General features: G+C 36.9%; 3 protein-coding genes across 9 annotated transcripts in view; 1 reads left to right on the top strand and 2 right to left on the bottom strand.

Annotated features, from left to right (window-relative positions):
• tfeb (transcription factor EB) overlaps positions 1-8,796 on the bottom strand; it is a 40,608-nt gene extending 31,812 nt beyond the window's left edge. The window contains exon 1 of one of the 2 annotated variants that reach the window (XM_067388216.1): positions 8,393-8,796. The gene's annotated coding sequence lies outside the window, so the exon portion shown is untranslated. The remainder of the gene's footprint in view (positions 1-8,392) is intronic. The other variant, XM_067388218.1, reaches the window with a different exon arrangement.
• A 1,204-nt stretch (positions 8,797-10,000) lies between these two features.
• On the bottom strand, positions 10,001-18,787 carry tmem183a (transmembrane protein 183A). Its single transcript, XM_067388213.1, has 8 exons — positions 18,573-18,787; positions 18,374-18,463; positions 15,863-16,027; positions 14,552-14,711; positions 13,914-14,094; positions 13,757-13,837; positions 13,521-13,676; positions 10,001-11,604 (listed from the first exon to the last, which is right to left on the bottom strand). The coding sequence occupies exons 1-8, from the start codon at positions 18,634-18,636 to the stop codon at positions 11,419-11,421; spliced, it is 1,083 nt and encodes a 360-aa protein (XP_067244314.1). The 5' UTR covers positions 18,637-18,787; the 3' UTR covers positions 10,001-11,418.
• Positions 18,788-19,087: 300 nt separating this feature from the next.
• ppfia4 (PTPRF interacting protein alpha 4) overlaps positions 19,088-25,328 on the top strand; it is a 132,821-nt gene continuing 126,580 nt past the window's right edge. For all 6 annotated transcript variants that reach the window (XM_067388212.1, XM_067388210.1, XM_067388209.1 and 3 more), the window contains exon 1: positions 19,088-20,414. In XM_067388212.1, the coding sequence (XP_067244313.1) occupies positions 20,166-20,414 (249 nt within the window). In that variant the 5' untranslated portion in view covers positions 19,088-20,165. The remainder of the gene's footprint in view (positions 20,415-25,328) is intronic.

The raw sequence follows: 25,328 nt of genomic DNA, 5'->3' as shown, positions 1-25,328 counted from the left end.
CTACCCTATAATGATGTTGTTCTAGTTGGGGTCATTTGTACAGGGCCCAAACTGTGACTCAAGCCCAGGGGCCCCTAGCCCCAAGTCTCAGAAACGTCACCATGAACCTTTGATTATGATGAACTGAAACAAACAGTTTATTTTCAAATGCATTTAATTATTCTAAATTGAAAAAAATTGAAAATCACCTTTAAGCTCTGCTGTATCTAAGATCCCGTTCTCGTGGGCTTCTGTGATCAGTTCAAAGCTCTGTTTTTTCTATGGCTTTGTTTGGAAGGTGCATGATGGGTAATAAAAGGCTGGACACCATGCATTTCCATTCAGGGGCTGTGACCTCTGCAGAGTACTCAAACCACTGGTGACCTTTCCTCTAAAAAGACCTTGATGGGGGGCTTTTTAAATGATAAACACAGACAGAAAGAGTTACACTGATGCAAACTGTAGCAAAAGCGGTTTAAACGGCTTGTTGACGTTCAACATGCGAAACAAGACCATCCTTGTGCGCACACACTGAGGCAGTTTAATAAACTAAATACAGACAACAATGTATTTATTTACAGTAGTATTTGCACCAGAAACAAATCTGCATTTCATTGGTCCGAACAGCTGCGGGCCTGTTGCAATGCTCCAGCTCCAGTGTAGGAGGCCATGTTTATGACCAAGGAACTGTTGTGTTCCTGACAATAGCCTATGGAAAGGAGGATATTTCTAGACCCTGACTATGTCTAAACCAGCTGGTCTGGCATTTCTATTATTTTCCCTCAGTTTTTCTGATCAGGAGAGAACTAAAAAGCATTTTGCAATGACATTAAGATGTATGAGGGGGTCAGGTGGATCCCAAAGTTACATATTCACAGTCTGTTTGTGGAGCATTTTTGTAATAATGTAGATGTTATTTTAGCCACACTGTATAATAAAAAAACGAGCTCATCTGCATTTTATAACCCTATGGTGGTCGACCGGTTTAGACAATTTTTCTTTTTGAATTTTTACAATAATTTACTTTACCGGAATGGTATGACACTTGGTGAATTTGGTGGCAGTTTCTATATGAACACACACACAAAAATCATGGACATGATTAGAAAAGGCTAAAACAAAATAGCAAGATATTTATGATCCAAAATGACTGCCATAGGAAATAAATGGGAAATAAGTAAAATATAGACCATTTTTGACAAATCAGTCACGATGAACTAGTTTTGATAATGTCTGAATATATAAATATTAATGAAACTACATATAATACATTCATTTAATAATAATAAAAATATATGCTTATTGTCTTCAGTCTGTTTCAGTCGTCAAGTGTGACCTCTAAGTGAGGTATACCAGAGGGTTAATTTGTTGGTGAGGGCTTAAACAAGAATGCTTGGAGTTTAGCCATCAGACTCTTTGGGAGATATGTTGAGAGATTAGGAGCGTTGGTAGCAGCAGAACACTGTTTGCGATTGTCAATGTTGCTTATTCTCCACCTCCCCCACTAAAACTAGCAGCATTTACTAGACAGTATGGCAACTATGCCCGCCTTTGGCCTATCTGGCATGTGTGTAGAGAGAGAAAGGTTGAGAAAGAGAGACGGGATGCTTTGGGACCGTAGTCAGAGGGTAAAGAAAGCAACCATGTCCATGTTTAGCTGTGTGAGATTTATAGGTCAGGGTGATGCTGACATAAACATGTGCACGCTAGTGACAGAAAATATGGGGATGAGAACACACAAATACCATTTCATTTGTTATTATTATGCAATATGGTAAATCAGTGCCAATGGAGGACAACTGTACACAGACTGAACAGCATGAGATTTGGTCATCATTATAGCTAATTCTGGTTAAGGGTCCAAACACAGTTTGATTTGTTTTATATGAATCAGATTGGAACTGGAGATTACCCAGCACTTCCTACTGTTGTACCCAATATGCATCAGTAAACGGGCCCTGCCAGTGGTTCTACACCTTTTTGATTCCAGGTCCCCCCATTGTCAAATGGCCCCCCAAGATATTACTAGAACTACTGTAATCCATATATAACTAAAATGTAAATATATTTTTAATAAGTAAAATATGGATTATTAAAATAATTATATTCCATAATATTCCAGGGACCAGTTGCATAAACATAGCCATTAAGTTAAGATTGTGTCTCAAGAACTAGTCTGAACAACTAGCAGTTAGTTAGTCTTGCTTTTCGGTATCAAATTAGACCAATCTATGTTTTTATGTAACTGACTTCAAGTTGAAAAGAAAAGAAAAAAAAAATTAAATTAAATTAAATAAAAAATGACATATGAATTAAAATTAAGTGAATTAAAAGAGGGTGAAAAATAAATATTTGTTTTAGCAGTTTTAACTTATTTTAATACTTGTTTTGTTTCATTTTAAAAATCATCAAGTGGGCCCTGGACCCCTGGTTAAGAACCACCATCTGCCAAGATTTCCACAATAATATAATATTGAAATTCACCTCAAAAGCTACTAGAGAAGTAAATCTGGTAACTCTTTACAATAAGGTTCATTAGTTAAACTGCATTTGTTAACATGAACTAATAATGAACTGCACTTATACAGCATTTATTAATCTTTGTTAATGTTAATTTCAACATTTACTAATACATTATTAAAATCTTAATTATTAAAACAGTAAATGCACTGTGAACTAGCATGAACAACTGTATTTTTATTAAATTTAATGAAGATTAGTAAATACATTAACAAATGTATTGTTCATGGTTAGTTCATGTTAGTTAATACATTAACTAATGAACCTTGTTGTAAAGTGTTATCGTAAATCTGCATCATGCGCCTCCTTCAATGACCATATTACATTCTTAAAGAGGTTGAACTTTGAATGAAACCATACTGATACTGCTACAGATTTCTCTGCTGTTTTTGCTCAGCTCTGCATACATGCCACCTACATGTCATCTGATAAAAGCAATAACTCTGTGTGTTTTTAGAGGGATAGGAGACTGACTGGAAAAAATGTAGAGTAACAACAACAAGAGATCATTGGTTTGTTGGGTAAAGACATTATAGAAACTTCAAATACTTTTTTATCACTGTTGCTTTCGGAACTGTCCCAGGGGCAGGGGTACAGGTATGGAGATGCACCTAAAACTGCAATAGAGGGGCAGGGTCAGTATCATCTGGCCCAGCATCATTCTCCACTCGTTACACTGAGTACACCACATTACTGTTTCCATGCTCCCCAGTCCCCATGTACGCTTTAATTACCTTTGATTTATATCTTGACTATTACAAGACTAACTACAAGACTCTCCAAGCAGTGTAACCACTGATCACATTATCTTCACTCCCTGCTAATGCATACAGTGAAGATGAGGCTGAAGTTAAACAGGATATTACGCTCCTGTATACATAAGAACAGGACGGCCTAGTCTGGTTTCAGGTTGGATTGCACGCCAACAGCTTCAAGTCATGAATTTGGTTGCTACACTTTGAGAATAGAGCCATTATGCAATTTGCAGATTAATTGTTACAAATTACATAACAGATCAAATCAGGTGCTTTTGAGGATTGTGTCCAATAGTTTGGTTTAGCATTTCAATTATAACATTAAAGCTTTAAAACAGACAGTTCACTTAAAAATTAACATTGTGTCATTCCAAACTTGACTTTTTTTTTTTTCTGTCAAACACAAAAGATGTTTCAAGGAATGCTTCAACTTGTCCATTCAATGAAAGTCAAAGGGGTCCAGATCAACATTGACTTTTTATTGTATGGACAAAAGAAACATTGAGACATTTTTCAAAATATCTTTTTTTTTTGTGTTTGACAGAAGAAAAAAAATGTTTCCAGGGGTACGTTTCCCGAAAGCTTTGTTAGCCAACTATGGTTGCAAGTTCCATTGTTACCAACATAGCAATTTGGCGTTTCCCAGAATCATAGCTCCAACGAATATTAGAAAACAGCATCACAAAATTACGTGGTTGGAACTACAGCTCTAGACTTGTGTTTAGAAGCATAGTTTCTTGTTAAATGACATGTGGCACAATAAGCAAGCTAACATTCAGTGCATTCTATATCTTTCATTTTATTTAAATGTATATATTTTAAGTTACATATTTAAGTGTGTCGACAATCAGCACCATTTTTAAAGAGTGTGCAAATGCGTAAAATGCACAAAGGGAACTTGGGAGTATGACATGAGGAAATCAAACATCAAATAAAGCAAAATGACATGGCACATAATGAGTACTTCACCGTTTTCAAAGATCTCAAATAGATTCAGCAGAAGATATGACTCCTCCACCTGTGAAGACCATCATTAATACAGTCCTATATTGAACCAATGTGGTTTAAATGACAGAGGTGCGATTGTGTTACTAAAGTTTTGGGACTCTACAATGATGCATCTTATAGTAGTTAATCAGAGAGTTACATTGTTGTACGATAAACGCACTTTAGGTTTAAGACCACTACTAAATAACTGCTTTCCAAACAGCCTCTTTTTTTATGGATCATATTATAATTTTGAAGTGTCATGTTTTTCCAAATTGGCCAAGAACTATCATCTCATCCATTTTGGATCTTTAGTTTTGATACAAATATCTGCCCACAAATCTCTGCCCACACAGAGTTCATTGCCAAGCCAAGAGACTTGCTATTGGTCGGGGCTGCAAATTCATCTGTCAAAGTTCACAAAAACTTGAACCTAATGTTAAATTTGCATAAGGAAATTTTTTTTGCCACTGGAAGTTCTCACAAAAGTGAATGACACATGATGTAATCCAATAACGTTGTCTCTGGCCGTCTTGCTTCTTGCAGAACACAAGATCCAGATCCAACTCCTCCCACATTACATATCCCTAAACCTACCCGCCCTGGATCTAAACCTACCCATCTCCACCCCCGGATCTAGATCCATCTCCTCCCACATTACATATCCCTAAACTTACCCGCCCTGGATCTAAACCTACCCATCTCCACCCCCTGGATCTAGATCCAACTCCTCCCACATTACATATCCCTAAACCTACCCGCCCTGGATCTAAACCTACCCATCTCCACCCCCGGATCTAGATCCAACTCCTCCCACATTACATATCCCTAAACCTACCCGCCCTGGATCTAAACCTACCCATCTCCACCCCCTGGATCTAGATCCAACTCCTCCCACATTACATATCCGTAAACCTACCCGCCCTGGATCTAAACCGACCCATCTCCACCCCCTGGATCTAGATCCAACTCCTCCCACATTACATATCCCTAAACCTACCCGCCCTGGATCTAAACCTACCCATCTCCACCCCCGGATCTAGATCCAACTCCTCCCACATTACATATCCCTAAACCTACCCACCCTGGATCTAAACCTACCCATCTCCACCCCCGGATCTAGATCCAACTCCTCCCACATTACATATCCCTAAACCTACCCGCCCTGGATCTAAACCTACCCATCTCCACCCCCTGGATCTAGATCCATCTCCTCCCACATTACATATCCCTAAACCTACCCACCCTGGATCTAAACCTACCCATTTCCACCCCCGGATCTAGGAGGGTGAGACGTATGCTTTCAATGCTATAGCAGGCTTTCAAAGTGAACCTAATGTTAAATTTGCATAAGGAAATTTTTTTGCCACTGGAAGTTCTCACACAAGTGAATGACACATGATGTAATCCAATAACGTTGTCTCTGGTCGTCTTGCTTCTTGCAGAACACAAGATCTAGATCTAGGAGGGTGAGACGTATGCTTTCAATGCTATAGCAGGCTTTCAAAGTTAGCATTTTCCCAGAACACCTACTGCACCTTTAAATGTTTTCCACAAGACTAGTAATGCGAGTTATTAAAGTAAATAGGGTCCATTTTGATTCCGTGCAGAATTTTAGGCTAAGATGCATCTCAAAAAAAGACAAGAAACTGTGACCATGCCACGCTAAGCTGACCAAGACTGCCGATTTTTCATAATGACCAAAGAAATCTTTTACAATTCCTGAAAATGGTCTCAGACAGGAAAACCATGGCCAAAATCTGTGCACCGGGCTTTAGAAACAGAACAGAGAGCTGTATTGTCCATCGTACATTCTGCTTTCTCAGTCAGTAATGCCTCCGTCATTGAGAACAGCTGTTGCATTAAATGGCCCACTGCGCTCTCTCTCTTTCTCTCTCTCCACGCTCCATCAGCTTCAAGTATCGCCTCAGAGTAGCATTGTGAAAACAAGCAGAGAGGAACAAAATTTGGTTTCACATTTACAGGAAAGGGTTACATCTACAAAGCAGGCTTTTGGCGCATGATTTGGTGTAAGAGTTGGCTAAAAAAAAGACACATCTTGACCTTTTTTCTAAAAAAATAAAAGTGCTGGCCTGAACATAAAACTCTAGTTGTTCAACCAAACAATATTGAATTAAAATTAAATCAAATGTTGATACTACAACTGTCGTTCAATTTCATTTTCCTTCTGACTGTTATACCACAGCTTATACATGAAAAAGGGAAGGAATTTTATACATTGTTCATTTGTGTACACCAACATATTGTTCCACTAAAGTACCTTCAGTAGCAGCTCATTTTAAGTCAATACAACAGGGTCATGTCTAGAATTAACACAAGTGTAGTTTATGTTCAACTAAAATGCTTGACTCAAAGGCAGTGTAATGGAAACAAAGCAACACCAAGCCAACCCAATTGCGCAGTAACAAATGTGTTTACCGTTGTCCTCGCTGCTGGGTGTTTATGTGTCCACGGGTGTGTAAGAGAGGTGAGTGTTCTGGAGTTACCTTTTATCAGCCATACTGTCTTCCTCTCTATGTATATCTGATTCAAGTCACTCAGTTGCATCAAAACAAACACGTAACTGCCGCCTAATGCCCTGACTTTGTTTGGATGACGCGCACCAGTCAAATGTGTCGGCGTGTGTGATGGACAAGGCTGTGGTGCCACACCTGCAACAGGACTGTGCGTTTATCTCTTACCATCAGAGAGAATAGATAAAGGCTCCAGCTTTCTGCTGCTCTCTGATATGACCTGCGGGTGAACTTGATTTTCTGGCATATCAGAAAATTTCTCCTATGGATGATTCAGCTGAACTACAAGAAGCAGCGGAGGGAACGTTTGGACAGGCCCATTCAATTTAATGAGAAACACAAGAGCCAGAAGCAGAAATTTCCACTTGTTTGAAAGTCAACAACAAGATCAAGGGAAAACCAACTTACTGAACCTAACTAGGGTATAACACAGCAGTCCTGTCATGTCTAACTCTCACAAAAAAAATTAAATATGCACTCTACCTCAATTTTATGTTTTTAAATTTTCCTTAGTGATGATTTGTGTACTAGGGTTGCAGAAAGGAAAGACAATAATATACAAACAAGGGAATAATTTGATACTATCAGTTTCACTGAGGCAAAAACCTTCATACATCTTTCACTTTTTCGCTCGACTAAATCTGAATAATGGATTATACTATAGCTATGTAATGGTTTTTTTTTTTTTTTTTTTTTTTTTTTTTTGGTATGTGGTTTATCTGATACTTGAATAAACTAAACCATTGCTATCATAAAACACCTAGCTTTTACAACTCTAAAATAGATCATTATAATGACATTGTGGTTAGTATTAGTGACAGAATAATTAGACCATTCACTACACAGTGATTGTTGTCACCATACTGAAAGTAAGACCATTTACATGAACAAAAATATTCAGATTAGTATTGGAATATATAAAATGACTACTATACAATATAATAAAATTATTTGCAACCAAACTTAATCAGAAAACTATGTGCATATAAACATGGTTAATGTGATATAGACCTGTATACACAGCCTTACTGAAGTTGTCATGGTCTCAGTTACATTAGTAAGTATATTCAGATGCCTTGCTTATGCTACCTATTAATAACTTGCGCGCTATATTTGTACATTATGTGTAAATAGCTTAAACGTTTATAGGAGACACATATGTGGGGGTTTGCGCTGCGCTGTTCGCGTTACATAAGACGTTGTTTATACATATTTGGAGTTTATGCAGATTGAGTATCGGAGGATGGCTCTGCGCCAATAATATAAGCACATACAAGTAGCAATAACCATACGTCACGTCAATACACAACTTAACCTCGTGAGCAGCATCGAAAATTTATATATTCAATAACAGAATTAAAGACGCCAGGGAGCATAGACTACTTAACTTAATTTCAAGCATAACTAAGTTTATGAATATACAGTCACTTCTCTCTCCAGCAAAATGACTTTGAGAAAACGAAAAGCATACGCACCAACTGCGGTTCTGTCTATTGGTATGACCGTAAAATATGTATGTAAACTGTCGCTATGGAATAAGCTGGAAATGAATGCAACTCAAGCAGAGGCAGACTTATTTAGACACAAGAGTGGAGCGCAATGGGCTGTATCACTTACCCGCTGAAGGTCAGAAAGTACAAAGTTGGGACGTAGTTTTTTGGAAAGGAGAGGCAGTTGTGAGTCTTCAAGTCAGCTTTGTATCAGTTCCCTCTACATTCGTATGGAAGCGAAACTGCGAAAGAGCACCGTTTACAACTTCTCGATAATTTCAGCAGAACTCCCCTGTGTGATGTGCGATTTGTTTTCTCACTGCGCTGTGATGTGACAGCGCTGTACACCAGTCACCTGTAGGCACTTGTGACAGTCGCAGCAACCGCAACCACCAATCACAGCGGGTACAGGGCATTGTGGGAAATGTCGTTCTTTTTGGCCAATGTAAACGTATGTAAATGTATGCGTGTAATGTGTATGCATGCAAGTACAGTTGTAAGAAAAAGTATGTGAAACACTTGCAGAATCTGAAAAATTTTAACAAAATAAGAGAGGTCATACAAAATGCATGTTATTTTTTGTTTAGTACTGTCCTGAGTAAGATATTTTACATAAAAAGATGTTTACATATAGTCTACAAGAAAAAAAAAAAAAAAAAAAAAAAAATTGAATTTATTCAAATGGCCCCATTCAAAAGTATGTGAACCATTGGTTCTTAATACTGTGTGTGGTTCCTTGGATGATCTACGACTGTTTTTTGTTTGATGCATTAAGAGTTGGGGGGTGAAAACTTTTGAATTTGAATATCAAGGTACTTATTTTACTTATTGTACTTATTTTTCTTCTGGGAAACATGCAAGTATCTTCTGTTGCTTCCAGAGGGCAGTACTAAATGAAAAGCAATGATATTTCAATAAAATAAGAAAAATTTGGACATCTTCAGCTGTTCAAAAGTTTTCACCCCCCAACTCATGTTTCCTTCTGGAGCATCAGTGAATGTTTGAACCTTTTTTAATAGTTGTTTGAGTCCCTCAGTTGTCCTCGGTGTGAAAAGACAGATCTCAAAATTATAGAGTCACTGCTGGAAAGGGTTCAAATATACAAAAAAATACTTGAAAACTGAAGAATTTGCAGGACACAGAGGATTTTTTTCTGAAGAACAGAGCTCAGTTTAACTGCTCAGGACAAACATGGGACTCATGAACAACCATCACAAAAAATAATAATAAAATAAAAATAAAAAAAATTCAGCTTTTTTTTTTTCTTGTGGACTATATGTAAACATATTTTATGTAAAATATCTTACTCAGGACAGTACTAAACAAAAAATAACATGCATTTTGTATGATCTCTCATTTTGTTTAAATTTTTCACATTTTCACAGATTCTGCAAGTGGTTCACATACTTTTTCCTTACAACTGTATGTACGCTAGAATTTATTAAAAAAAAATAAATAAAATTCTCTACTTGCCATACCAACAGATGTGCTAAAGCTTTTAAAATGCTGTTCAGGAGGGCAAAATAATTTTTATACTAGCAAATATATTCACTTTCTATGCACCTTTATGTGCAGATATATTTTGCAATTTCATGCCAATAAACATTACATTCCAAATAATTATCCTAAAAGTAACTAGATTAGGATCAAATGTTGTTATGCAGTAATTTATAATCTTATACTGCCTATAAATTAAGTGATAATGCACCATCAGTCGGTTACTACTGCAAATACATTTTGCCAGAATAAAAAAAATAGAAGCAAAGCTGACTATATCATCTCTTACTCTACACAGATAGCATCTTCATTCTGATTCGCAGTCATTACAGAATTCAGTTGTCAAGCATTTGTTTTGTACACAGCCGTTCTTTACTCCAGCAAGTATATAATCATACAGTGTGTAATTCAGTGGTATTACAAAAAAAAAAAAAAAAAAAAAGCAACAAATCAGAAAAACGCCGGTTTAGAGGTTGTTTCAGCTTGGCCCACTGGGTGTCAGTATTAATCTCATTCTTTCCCATGCAAGACAGAACCACAAAACAGATCACAGTTTATCTTATTTAATAGCCCAAAACATCAGTGCCTTCTGATGCAACTTTCCAGTCTAAAACAAAATGCTCCAAAGCTTAAAAGAAACAGAATTTACTCCACAAACGTCTGTATTTGATTATAATAAGGAAATAAATTTTAACTTTGGTTTTGTCTATAGGTTTAATAACTTCCTCTTTATCACAAACAATATCATTCTCTTAACGAAGACACTTTAATATCTACAACACATAGAAACTCCCTCGCCAATGCAGTCAATTAGAAGCACTTTTAACTAGGCAATCCTGCACAGTAGCAAAGCTGAACTCATAATGGCCCCAAAGAAAGCACTGTATACATGAAACATCAGCTTTCTGTCCCTAAATCTAACACCAATCTAAAAGTTATTCAAAATGGGTTAACCTACACCTCTCCACAACTGACCATCCTTGAGAGAGATTTTTTAAATTTTTTTTTTTAGATTTTAATGTTCATCCAGTTTACTGATTCACAAATTTCCAGAGACAGAGTGAGATAAAACAGAGTTCAGGTGAATCTTGGGAATGCTAAAGAAGAAAAACAACTAGCTATTAAATCACATGATTTAAGATTAGATTCCTACAGTAATGCAAATGTTATGATTACTTGATGCAGAATTTCTTACTCTCAAAAGGATAGAAAACCATGTCATGTACTTCTGAAGTCATATTTAATTTGACTTTTTTGCCATACATGAAAGGGAAGCAAGCACAGTCTGTTCAGAAAGTATGGTTGCGTACTTGGAATTTGATCATTGGAAGTGGAAGAAAAAAAAAAAACCTCCAGGAAAAACAGGTTGAAAATGACAGTATGGCATATCCCACATTGTTTTAATTTATTTCAAATTAAATATGGCAGCTACCTGAACTATTACAGGCAATTTCCTCCTACAATGTCTTGAGACCTTGAGTTAGGATTCTGATCAAACTAAAGTGTCCATAAAAGCAGCACGATAAGTGAAGAGCGTAAAATTCAACAGAAAATAGTGACTGCCAAGCCAACTCAGGATTTTAAGATGGTTGAAACAGGCCTGAATTGTCTTCTGCAATATTTTTGTAATTGAGGAGGTTGATGGAGTTCATCAGTCTAATTATATGAAGATGTGGGGTACTGAGGGTGCCACCAGTCCATGAGGCGCACGCTGTGGACAGGGTCCAGCACTACCTGCACCCCCTGCTCACCCCTAAGTTTCTTTCCTCGAATGACTGGTGAATCCTGGAACTCCAGGCGCACTCGGTGGTGCCTCATGTCTGTGCTCACATTAATGGTGAACTGAAAGACAAGAATTGAATAATTCAGTAAAATCTTCATCAAAAATGAATGTCGCAAATTTGCCGCTGGTCTACAATGCTAGGCATCATCATACATAACATTTACGACACTCTTGCTGAAGCTGAAGGCTTTAGATTCAACGCTACAAATATCAAGTGACATCCAGCTTAATACACGAAGCAGATTACTAAAGGCTGGAATACACTATACAACTTTCAAAATCTGAATAGATTTTTAAACACTAGGGATCATACATTTGCCAACTTTGTAAATGGTTACAGAAAAACTGGGCATCATTCATGCCATGCAGTGAGAAAGCACCATAACAGACTTTCAAGTCATTCCAAACACAACAAACTTGTGCAGAAATGGTGTTCTTGGAAATGCAAAATAAATGAAGAATAAATTTCAGGCCCTGTTTACACTAGTGCGCAGTCGTTTTAAGACACATAACTTTTGCTACAGTTATGTCTGTCGTTTACACTACTTGGGCGTTTTTGGCCCTTGAGAACAGAAACTATCGAAAATGCTGCAGAGCCCGTTTAGTTTGAAAATGCAGGGGTTGCATTTCAGTGTAAACAGACCAAAACAGAGACTATCCTTGACGACCGTGTAAACAATAACATGGAGACTGCACTGCAATCTATGCTGGCTTTGTTGTCATTTTTAGCAGCCATTGTGCAGTTAAGATCGTTTATGAAATGCTACGGAAGTGCCAGTGTAGACGAGGATAGTTTTCATTTTAAAATGCAGTTTTACAATTAAAACTCATTAGTGTAAATGGGGCATCACTCATACTACACACATCACATTCATAATAATAAGACTGATCATAATTGTTTTTTTTCCCCATTTCAGATAATCGACATAAAACAATTATTGTGCCCCTGCCACATTCCATCCAGCGCACCATCCTTTCTATTAGAGCGGTGTGTTTTCATTCCTTCCTAAGTCAATCTTAACATTCAAATCAGCTGCATAAGTGAGTGATGTAAAATACAGTGTACTGCTGCTGAACTGTGGGATGTGCTTGATATTAAACAGTGTTCTTAAAAGCACATTAAGCTGCCAAAGAGATACTGGTTCCCTAGGCGGTTTTCTGCACACGCTTCGAGATGAGGCAGAATGCGTATCAGTATCCTCAAACACAGTCGGTTATGTCTTAAGTGAATGTAAACAGTTGAGAAAGAACATGCATGTTTAACAGTATATTGGATCAGTGCAGCTCTTAAAGTGACAGCAGCCTAATAAATCTGCTGCAGTGTAGTTTGTCATTAATGTTAAAACAACAAAAGACAAAGATAAACTTACTCACTGCTCTTGAATGAATAACTTTTGTAGTTGTTATAAGGATATATTTAATGTATATGTAATGTATACATGTCTATATTTAATGATGTATACAGCAGTGTTATTTTACATTTGATTACTTTATTCAGTTTCTATTGTAGTCTATTATTTATCTGAATAATAATAGTTAGTATACCTTCCTGAAAAACGTAAAGCACTGTTTATTTAATTTGTATTTCTGTTGTTATATTCATTTGTCGGTTTTGTTTGTAATTCATTTCTTTGTTCTCATTGTATTTCTGACTGTTAACTTGTTTTCTGTAACTGTTTTGAAGTATTAATAATTGTGAAATCTCAATAATATTACACATATCATGAAATAAGATTTTGATCATATCACCCACCAATAATCGTTTTAAATAATCGTGATTTCAGTAAATGCCAACAAACTAAAATTTGCAGAATGGTGTCAACTCTTGCTCAGATTTTGTTTAGTGTATTCCAGCCTTAAAGAGCTGATGATTAGAGAACCAGAGACAAGATTACAGATATATGGCATCCTCCTGTAACTCAAATGTTAAAACTATATAATCATAGCATGTTAAATGGATTCTCTCATCACTCACCAAAGTTAACGTCATGCCCATCACAACAGAAGTAAAAATGAAATTGAGGGTAGTGACCCGCAGTAGATAACAGTCTGAGTCTGGATTAGTGTGAACATCTTTATACTGCTTGGGCAGCTGAAGACCCAAACTACATCCATTTTTGCCCTTGGTTGGCTGAAAGTTAAAATACAATGGCATTAAAACAATGCAATCATCTCATATTTGCTTTTATGTTAATGTTGTTTGGGGCATACCAGTTTTACAAACTTGAAGTTGAATTCCCACATTGACTCTGACCTACTTCCAGACACTTTGTTGATCCAAAACAACAAACACTGAAAGAACAAGAAAGGCATCAACAGAAAAATCCTCACATTAAATGGGTTTAAAAGAGAAAGTACATCTACACACCTTGGAATTGAGGAGTGTAGTAGGAGTAGATTCAGGAAGAGGAGGGCTTCTGGATACCCGTGAGCTAAAGGGCTCATATAAGTGAAAAAGCGAGCGAATCACACGGGCACGAAGACAATGCATCCTTGCGATAGAATCAGGCTGAAGGCGATCAGGGAGTTCTGCATCAAGATTATAGTGCCTGGGGAAGGTTAAAAAAAAAAAAAACATCAAGAGGGAATTTAGTCATGCATAAATTCCCTGCATGGGGAAAACTGAAATGTCTAATAGTGCACAACAGTGCATGTACACATTTTCAGCAGGCTTAGTATCTTTCCCATTCCTTTTTCTCATAGGGACTATAAAAAGTCTTTGTAAAAGAGTTGTAAGACATGAACAAAACCAACCAGCTACGAGGTGAATCACAACATTACAAACTTTGATTTGAAGCAAGAATTTTTTTTTGAAAAATCGGACAAAAAGGCCAAGTTACAAGACTGCATACTTGGCTTTAATGAGGAAAAAATAAATAAAAAAATCACGATGCATTGTGACTAACATATTAAAAACTATAGAGAAATATCAAATTATTAATTTAAAGATTAACTGTTGCAATTTCACTAAATATGTTTAATACTATTTTTTTTTTGGCAGCCTACCTTTTGTAGAGTCGTGTCCAAAATGCAGCTGTGCATGTGGCAGTCCAAGCATTCTTGCAGATCAAAGAGAACCTGCAGACGTCTTCTGGCCGAATGTATGCAGCAAGCACAAGCCAAATATCAATGGGATACTCCTCTCCGGCTATGCTTTCACTGTTTTCTGATATTCATAATGACAGGATTTACTTAATCTCAAGAAACTCAAGAAAATTAATAATATCAGAATACATTAGAACAGGGATTCCCAAACTTTTTCAGCCAAACCCCTTTGACCTAAATAATTTATAGGGTTAGTTCACCCAAAAAATTAAAATTCTGTCATCAATTACTCATCCTAGTGTTGTTCCAAACCCATAAGACTTTCATTCATCTTCGGAACACAAATAAAGATATTTTTAATGAAAGCTGAAAGATTTTTATCCCTCTATTTAATGTCTATTTATCCAAAGCTCTGACACTTCAAAACAATAATAAAGACGATTGTGAAAGAAATCCATATGAATCAAGCAGTTTAATCGATCTTCTGAAGAGACACACTGTCTTTATTTGATGAACAGATTTAATTTAGGCTTTTATACACATATATACATTGGTCAGTGAACGTACATGGTGCACTCAAACTGTGACCCTGGACCACAAAATCAGTCATAAGTCACATGGGTATATTTGTAGAAATAGCCAACAATACACTGTATGGGTCAAAATGATCAATTTCTTTTATGCCAAAAATCATTAGGATATTAAGTAAAGATCGTGTTCCATGAAGATATTTTGTATATTTCCTACCGTAAATAAATAATACAATTATTTTTGTAAGTAATATGTTGCTAAGGACTTCATTTGAACAACTTTTATTGATTTTCTCAATATTTTTGTCCTATCCTAACAACCATACATCAATGGAAAACGTATTTAATCAGCTTTCAGATGAGATGTATACATCTCTATTTAAAAAATAAATAAATAAATAAAAATTGACTGGTTTTTGTGGTCCAGGGTCACATATAATAAAAGAAAGCTCAAACATGCTTGTCTGTTTCAAAGTTGAACAAAAGCCTTATGGGTTTGGAACCAACCATTTAACATATTTGCAGTCCTCTGATGTCAGTAAATAAATCGCATGACATGCAGGTAAAGAAATAAAATATTTCTATAATATATATAAATTAATTTTTTTCTTCTGTTTTTGGTGAGTGTTTTAGTAAGTGAGCGTCTTTTAATTAACTCACAAAGCCCCCACAGTTCCTTCACTAACCCCAGTTTGGGAAACACTGCATTGGAAACTCATTTGGCCAAACACCCTGCAGTTACCTTTGCGTCTTTTATTTTTCTTTTTGCGGGACCCTTTGATTTCATCCCCTTCCTCTGAGTCCAGTTCGTCGCTGCTCTCATGGGCTGCGTTCCTTACACCGACTGCAGACGAGAGCACTTCCTGCACAGGACCCTGAGATGCCTCGAGTCCACAGAGTAATTTCACTGAAAAAAAAAAATAAATAAAGATCAAAGTGTTTTTTTTATGTTAAAGTGTCAAATGTCTTCATAGCAATTTATACTGATAATCTCAACATACTAGATAACAGCATCTTGTAAGTAGTCTGAACTAGAAGTGTTCAGTCATGCTTTTGGACATATATTATCCAGCAGAGTTTAGTTTCAGTTTTAATCAAACACACCTGAATCAGCTAATTAGGCTGATTAAAGATGTTTGCAGTCATTGTAAATTACAGGCAGGTGTATTAAGAGGAGAGATTAACTAAACAGGATCTATAGTGTGATCCAGAGGCCTTATTTATAAAGATTTATGTAAAATCATCATAAAAGTGAAGGTATAACAGTTTCTGAAATGTTTCTATGAACGGTTTTTGAAATGTCCACATGAACAAGATTTTTTCCCATTCTCATTATCGAAGCCCATTTCCACTACATATGCAAAAAAAAAATATCATTGCTTTGTCCAGAAATTTCATTCTGTATATTACTTTGCAAGCATTAAATATGTTCTATTTAGCATGAATGAAACTTGGACATCTGTCATGTTGTCACTGTCATGTGACCAACAGTGTCAATTGCGTTGCTTGCTGTCATTCACAAATCCTGTCCTGTAGCTTCATAGGATAGTAAAGTGTGCACTGTAGGTACTTTTCACCTGGAGTTTTCTGAACTCTGATATTTTACTCAAACTCGGCTCACATACTGTTTTTCACCCTATACAGATCAGAATTGGAATCTATACAGAACAAGCGTATGTTTGTAAATCATAATTATGATATAAAAAGTTTAAATTAAGACAAAAAGACAAATATATGTGATAAGTCATAATTACGACAAAATTCAAAATTACGACTTTCTAACTCAGTATGTCAAGATTTATTTTTGGGCTTCCATGCATACTTAAAGTTGCCATAGACTTTTCTTCTACTGTGATGCTGTGATGTATATCTTGAGTGAAACATCTTCCCAAACAAGAAAAAAAACTTTCAAAATACTTAAATATTTGTATATATTAATATACTCAATGTACTTATTGTTTTCATATTTAATCAACATTTTTAAACCAGTAGTTTTTAATTCGATGATCGTTTTTCGCAATGGTTCATGCTTGATTGTAGATCTTTCCCTCACTAAAGCTGTTAAAGGGTTAGTTCAACCAAAAATGAAAATTATGTCATTAATGACTCACTCTCATGTCGTTCCAAACCCGTAAGACCTCCGTTCATCTTCGGAAGTTTAAGATATTTTAGATTTAGCCCGAGAGCTTTCTGTCCCTCCATTGAAAATGTACAGTATACTGTCCATGTCCAGAAAGGTAATAAAAACATCATCAAAGTAGTCCATGTGACATCAGTGGGTTAGTTAGAAGTTTTTGAAGCATCAAAAATACATTTTGGTCCAAAAATAACAAAAACTACGACTTCATTCAGCATTGTATTCTCTTCCGGGTCTGTTGTCAATCCGGGTTCACGACTCCGCAGTGACGCTGCTGACGTGTTATCCGGTGCGCCCGAGCTTCGTTTACAGTCTGAGCGAGACTAAGCTGTATTCAAGCTATTCTACATTGTTTGTATTTTGGTATTGCTATATTTTTTAAAATGGTGCTTAAGTGTGCATGTCGCGGATGTTCTAATCGCCAGAAACAACCACGGTGACGTAAAAGTGCATTACCAAAGCCGACAGATGAAAGGATTCAATGGAATCAGTTCAGTGGAATCAATTCAATGGAAAGGATTCCAGAAGAGAATAGAATGCTGAATAAAGTCGTAGTTTTTGTTATTTTTGGACCAAAATGTATTTTATATGCTTCAAAAACTTCTAACTAACCCACTGATGTCACATGGACTACTTTGATGATGTTTTTATTACCTTTCTGGACATGGACAGTATACCGTACATACATTTTCAATGGAGGGACAGAAAGCTCTCGGACTAAATCTAAAATATCTTAAACTGTGTTCCGAAGATGAACGGAGGTCCATCGGGTTTGGAACGACATGAGGATAAGTAATTAATGACATGATTTTCATTTTTGGGTGAACTAACCCTTTAAGTACATGGTTTTGTTCCTTTGTCTTTTTGTCAATTTTTTTGTAATATTGTGATTTGCCTCCTAGCTGATTTTTAAGCCATGAAACTAGCCACTCTTTAACGAAGAAAAAAAAGTCCTATGAGAAAAATGAATGGGAAAAAAAAAAATACTTCCGTAACCAACGCCGCTGAATACGTGGGAGAACACGAATATTGCTGTGACCTCATGTTGACAGTTTGTCCCGCCATGATTACCATCATTTCATGGAGTCTTTAGTATTTCTGAATATTTAACGTTACCTTCTTTTTCAATTGCATTAACAACAGCCTTTTTAACTCGTCCGGACTTCACGATGGCTGGATCGGCGTTGGCATAGTCAGCCACAGTTACTGTGAGAAAAGATGAAGCAACACAGGAAATTAAGTTGACATAAACCCGGACTTTGGCAATTATGCGCAACACACATCATAATATCAGCCCGCCTCGCTCTATTATTACCTGACTCCGAGCAAACATCCTCGGCTTTAAATTTCAGCCGTTTTCGGTTCCCTTTCTTGGGCATGACGAGAGCGGGGGTATGTGGCCGTTTATCGAGGCTGTGTGCCCTGCCATCTTTCCAGCAGAGGTAACGAAAAACCGATAAAAATGAGGGTGAAATTAAAGAAAGCTCCTCCAGGATCTTCAGCCATTATGGAACTGACGCTTAAGTTCGCGTACATTCTCGCGAGATCTCAGATGGCAAACGACTCACCAGACTGGACGCTAATTGGATGAAGAAATCATATGTGAGATGATCCGTCCAATCAGACGGTGTATATTCATAACCACAGGCTTCAGAAAAAAAAGTACTTTTAAAACGGCAAACCATGACGTCATCTCAGCTGTTTCTTTTCTTTTTTTTTTATATTGAAAGCACTTGAAGTAGGCTACTAATAAATGAAGAATCAATAAACATTAAAAAGACCATTGAACCTCGAGAAAAGTCATTTTAGCAGGGAATCCTTTTAGATCGTGCATCCTTATCTAACATGTTGTAAACACATTTAATCAAGATCGTGTTGTTGAAAACTGTTTTACATAGCTGAAACAATATTTTCTTTGTTTTTAACAATTTTTCTCTTCTTTCATTTTAACTGTATTTAATCTAAACCACGTTTTAAAACTTTTGGTTAAAATATGGTGCCAGTAATATTAATAAAACGCATCCAAATTGAATAAAATACCGAATAACATTTGCTAACGTAATGTAATAAATATGATATTTGCTTCAAAAGATGCAAGGAAAAATTCCTTTTTAGGACTTTTGAAATATATTGGGCTTTCATTTCTATGAACCTGCCTGCCACCAGAGGGCACTGCGCGTGACAACATTTCTCACACTGGCGTCTCGTGCATGACAGTCATGTAGTCGCGTGGTGCTGATGTGAGGAACTCCGATTTTACGCTGTTTGCACGAGCTTTACAGAGCCACGCCGGGTGGATATGGTTTTCGCCGACGACGTGGGAGACGTTTAACCTTTACGTCCACCAAAGCGTCGGCGCATTCATATTTTAAAACATGCGCGAATGTTTGTGGAGATAGCGGAATCGCTGTGTTGCAAGCGGGAATGAGCTCGTAGAGGGAGGAGCGCTTCGCTCGGCTCGCCGTGAAGGGAGATGATGATGATGGTGGCAGAGGGATCTGGAGGATGCGGCAGACGCGAATTTCGCCGTTTTCTGAGAGGTTAATGGCAACTGGTGGATGTTAAAGCGAAGGGCGCCGAGGTTCAAGCAAGCTGAAATCGGAATATGCATGTGGCGAGCACTGTGATGAGCGTGCATCGAAATGCATTGAGTTCCAAGTAAAACTAGGTGGATAATGTCAGAGCGGAAAAGGCCGACAGTCATGGACCAGAGAGGTCAAGGTGTGTGAAGAATCTAGACAGGGATGCAATTAGGAAAATTAGAGGATGCATTTTAAAACACATGGACATGTTTAATGTGCATTTTAATGGCACTAAATATTAATAGTGCACCTCAATCCTGAATTTAAAAAAAAAAAATTCAAAGCAATTTCTAAATTGACTTAGACTTCATAGTACGACGAGCAATATGATGTGCGAAGTGATGCCAACCATAAATGAGGGGGACTCGGTGAGTTCCCAGAGAGGCTCTCAGAACGGCACGGATGCCGAGTCTAATTTTGAACAGCTGATGGTGAATATGTTAGATGAGAGAGATAAGCTGCTGGAGTCTTTACGGGAGACACAGGAGACCCTCATCCAGTCGCAGACCAAACTCCAGGATGTGCTTCACGAGAGAGATGTGCTTCAGAGACAGCTCAACTCCGCGTTACCGCAGGTAAACACACTTTTTTTTTTTTTTATTAGTCATAAAGGACATAACATACAACATTTACAACGCAGGTAAACACACATACCTGACACAGGTAAACATGAAGTTGCTTAATAATTTACTATGTTTACGCTAAAATGCCATTTTTTTTTTACTGTAAAACCATAATAAATTAACTATGACATCTTCGAACAGTGTTAGAAACTAATTTTAACATCTATTTTTATGTTCCCAAGTTGACAATAACTGTAACTATGGTATTTTGAAAGAATCTCTGGTTACCATGTATACTAGTCCAGTGAGTTCACAATAGTTTCTTTTCAGCCCACTGATGTGTTTAAAGACCCCATGCAATCGCTCAATGAGTGTTTTCCGTTGTTAGGTTGACATATTTCCTGTTGAAACAGGAAGTTGGGGCAGTATATGTGGGGCTAGTCCTATTTTGTTTAGCTACCCAATAGAGTGTATCAGTGCCCGGCCCACCCACTCTTTCAATGGCCTTGGTTCAGGAAGTATTTTTCCCATACGGATTTTTAAGACATTAATTTGTCCCATGAATGTCTCGAAGACTTGTTTAAGCCAAATACGAGGTGAATCACAACATTACAAACTTTGATTTGAAGCGTAAAAGGCATAGTACTCTATTCATTTTCGTCTATATTCACAGTGCTTCATGGCCTTCAATGTACCTAAATGGGTATTGCAATGAGAAACTGAAGGTTTAAAAGTTTCCTCATTGTTTATGACTTAAGTGACCATTAATATGGTATCATGGAGGAAATGTCTTGCAAATGTGTTGTTAAGAACCAATTGTCCTCAGAAGAAATGTTCCCAGATGAGTTGTTTTGGCAAAAGAGCTAAAACTTATTTAATATTCATTTTGTGTGCGTTCTGTTTAGTAGCTCCTCGGACCCACACAATTATAGGGGATGCATTGTAGAACTGCTGGTGGCAGGTAAACACTTGTTTTCACAAAGGTGCATCATTTACTGGAATATCTGTGTCCCAGAAATGTCAGCGGTGGTGATTGTGCTTGCATCCCAGTCAAATAATGGCAACAAGTTTACAATTTAAAGAAAATCCTACCTACATTTTTGCATGTCAAAAGCATTTACTTTTTTTCCCCATATATATATATATATATATATATATATATATATATATATATATATATATATATATATATATATATATATATTAGTGAGGTGTATAAGGGTGGTAGGTTAGGCTTCATATCAGGTAATGTAGCAACTTGCAAGGAGCAGAGATGAAGAGGGTACCTTCTAGTGAATCTCCTCTGTATCACATTGCTCTTTTTGGTCATTTGCCAAGGACACAAGTGTTATTTATCGATTCATCTGAGCATCCCGTCCCCATCCTTCCCTCGTCTCCCTCCCTCTAATTTTGTCTCCCACACAAGTGATGCAAAAGCAGCTTACTTCTCAGTTTACGTCACCCTGCTCATCCAGACTGCTAATAGGTGGGATATTATAAATCAAGAACTCTTTTCCTGTGGGAGGATTTTAAGACTGTTACTTGCAAACTAGTTTTAAAGCGAGGTGACTGAACCTTGGAAACAGAGACCAGGACCAGCTTTTGTACTTGAGAGATGCATCAGCATTCTGTCTCTAGAGGAAAATTGGACTTCCTGGCTTGCTGCTTGCATGTCTAGGACTGTTCAAAGGAAAATGGCTCCTTTCATGTGATGCTCTGGGGCATGTGAGACTGTTGCTACAAGGCCAATTAATCTAGTTTACAGACAACGTTTACATTTAAACCCCCTGACTTAACTTATTTCCTGCATAGTCTTATCCTCAGATGGCATGCAACCTCAGACCTTAAATAGCATGCAAGCACAGACTGTTAGCACTTTCTTGACCTGGCAAGCTCTAATTTTATTCGCTGTCCTTATGCAATCTCTGGGGCATGCATGTATTTTTTATCTGTCCATCTGGAAACAAAGTCTTGTTTATAAGGTATTGAGATGATACATGCAATGAATGCTTTTGAGGATGAAAAGTTTGAAGGGTTATTAGCATCATTGAGGCACATGTAATCTAGATGTCCAGATTTACACTACAGAAGTTCGGGGCCAATAAGATTAAAAAAAAAAAAAAAAATAAAAATAAATAAATAAATATATATATATATATATATATATATATATATATATATATATATATATATATATATATATATATATATATATATATATATATATATATATACATATGTATATATTACATTTAAAAAGAGAAATAGTTATTTTCAATTGTAATAATTCACAATATTACTGTTTTAACTGTGTTTTTGCACCAATGCCGCATTTGGTAAACATAAGAACATTTTCAAACATATTAAACAATCTTACCGACCCCAAACTTTTGAAATCTAGATGTTATTACAAACAGAAATTCTGATCACAAAATCTCACTATTTTATTTATTTATTTTTAAAATTCAAACTGGTGTTTTATTGTGGTTTAAGTCAGTTCTTGACTGTAAAATCAGTTCACATAGACATGGCCATATGCAAAATAATTGCTGATTGATTTCATGTAATAATAATATTGATAAAATATCAGTTCTGCCAATTCAATCTCTTTATGATTCAGAAAATAACTCCCTATATGCATTGTGTTAGGCCACTGTAGGTGCTGTAGACTGTTTCATTGATAGTCATTTAGTGTACACCACCTTTCTTTCTGTCCATAGTGTATGAAGCTAATTATACCTTGCCATGGTTGATCACTTCTGTTTTGGTGGTCTGTAATTGCTGTTAGGCAGCTAATACGAGTAGGTTTCCAAACGCAAAGCTGGGCTTTTAATCCTTTATCGTCTTGGAAATTCATCGGCATGGTGTTATTGATTATGAGTATATTGTTAATGCAGAGCATGAAGACAGTATTGAGGACGGTGATGATACACGAACAGTATACAGACTTGATTCTGCAGAGTCATCTTAAAGACAACCGGCGAAGACAGCTGACAGAAATATGTGTCCTGTGCACTCATGGGGTTTACCACAGTGCAGAGTTAGCATCCTCCTTCACTCTTGAATTATAGTCTATCAGAGATGTAGGCTTGTCAGCAGTGCTGTCAATCAAAAGTGTTTGTCCATTCAGGGAGACTGGAGTGGGAATGAGGGCTGGTGAACTGGCTGAATGCCATGCACTGAGTGAGGAGAAATGGCAGGCTGTCTCTCTCTGCTGTGAGGAGGAGCTCTGTAGCCTGTTTATCTGTGTGATGTTTTGAGGAACTGGCATGTGGAGATGGTTCCTGAGTTGAGCAGTTAAATCCTGAGTCATCTGCTCACTCATGTAGAATGGAGGTCAAGTGTGTGATTGTTTAATATGTCCACCAAGCAGTTGTTCCAAGAAGGCCTTGAATAATAAGCTGTACTAAATGGCAAAAGGGATCCGTGTGATCACTGTGTGTGATCTGTGGCGGGGTGGATTCTGCAGCAGTGTGGATATCTGAGACCTGAGAATACACTGTCAAGTTCTGCCTGGGAGAGTTGAGATTTGTTTCTGCTTTTTTGTGCTTGTGTATCTGATGAATACTGCCTTTTGATGTCTTTTCCCATTTTAAGCTAGATTAAAATCTATTTCTTTTTAAATGGGTGGCAGTCTTTTTTTTCCCCTCAGCTTTTTGATGAAATTTGATGTTTAATGGTTTCAAAGGATGACTGTTTTCAATCAGAGGATCCAACATTTCAGCCAAACACCAAGCAGATTCAAAATGTTTTATCAAGAAGAAAAATAATGCATTCGTTCTACTTTTTTCCCAAATGAAAATAAAAGGAATATATATATATTTGTACAATTTATTAAAAGAATTCTTAATTTATTCTTAATTCTTTATTCAACTATATCTTCTATTCTGTGTCATTCTTGTATGCCCTTTATGTTTAGCATTTCCGGGTTCCAAGTCAGAATGTCGGCTCTTGCGTCAACATCACACGCATGCGTCATGCTGCTCACGTATGCAGCTTTGGCCAACTCTGAGCCGGCATTCGGACATAAACAGGGAAGCCTTCACTGTGCCTACTGCGCCAACTGTGTAAGGACAATGAAAGGGAAGAGAAGAGATTGTTGAATAAAGTTGTTGTTTTTGTTTTGTTTTTGCACACAAAAAGTGTTCTCATCTCTTCATAAAATTAAGGTTGAACCACTGCAGTCACAATGACTGTTTTAATGATGTCTTTAGTACCTTTCTGGACCTTGAAAGTGGTGATTATATTGCTGTCTATGGACGAATCATATATCTTTCATCAAAAAATATCCTAATTTGCGTTCCGAAGATGAATGAAGGTCCTATGGGTGTGGAGTGACATGAGGGTGAGTAATTAATGACTTTTTAACCCTTTAAACTAGTGTTGTCAAAAGAAATTTTCCCCAGTATTTCCTCCTAGCATTTTGAGCGCTGTTGAGCGGATTCATAAACATCTCTGATTGGCTATTGTGTTCACATGCTCAACATATCTGTCTGTGATTGGAAAAAAACATGTTGTAAATGGACATCTTTGACACTCTTCACCAAGCACTTACACAGATACACATGGGAGCGTTTGAAAGTAGGCGTCTAATATATCCACTGATATATTAGCCTGCTTTCAAACTCTCTGGTGTGTATCTGTGTAAGCGCTCGGTGAAGAGCGTCAAAGATGTCTATTTAAAACATGTTTTTTAAGCGTTGATCATTGTAGCCTATCACAGACATATCTGTTGAGTGTGTGAACACAATGGCCAATCAGAGGTGTTTATGAATCCGCTCAACAGCGCTCAAAATTCTAGGGGGAAATGCTGGTATCGTCACATTTTTAGTACTGACTTGGTACCTACTTTAAGCTGAAAAAACAAAATGTAATACACACTACTGTTCAAAAGTTAGGGGTCAGTAAGTTGTTAAAAATATATAT

The sequence above is a fragment of the Chanodichthys erythropterus genome, chromosome 6, assembly GCF_024489055.1.
Source record: "Chanodichthys erythropterus isolate Z2021 chromosome 6, ASM2448905v1, whole genome shotgun sequence".
Taxonomy (NCBI): domain Eukaryota; kingdom Metazoa; phylum Chordata; class Actinopteri; order Cypriniformes; family Xenocyprididae; genus Chanodichthys; species Chanodichthys erythropterus.
Note: the sequence above shows the minus strand (reverse complement) of the source record. Positions and strands in the feature narration are given on the sequence as shown.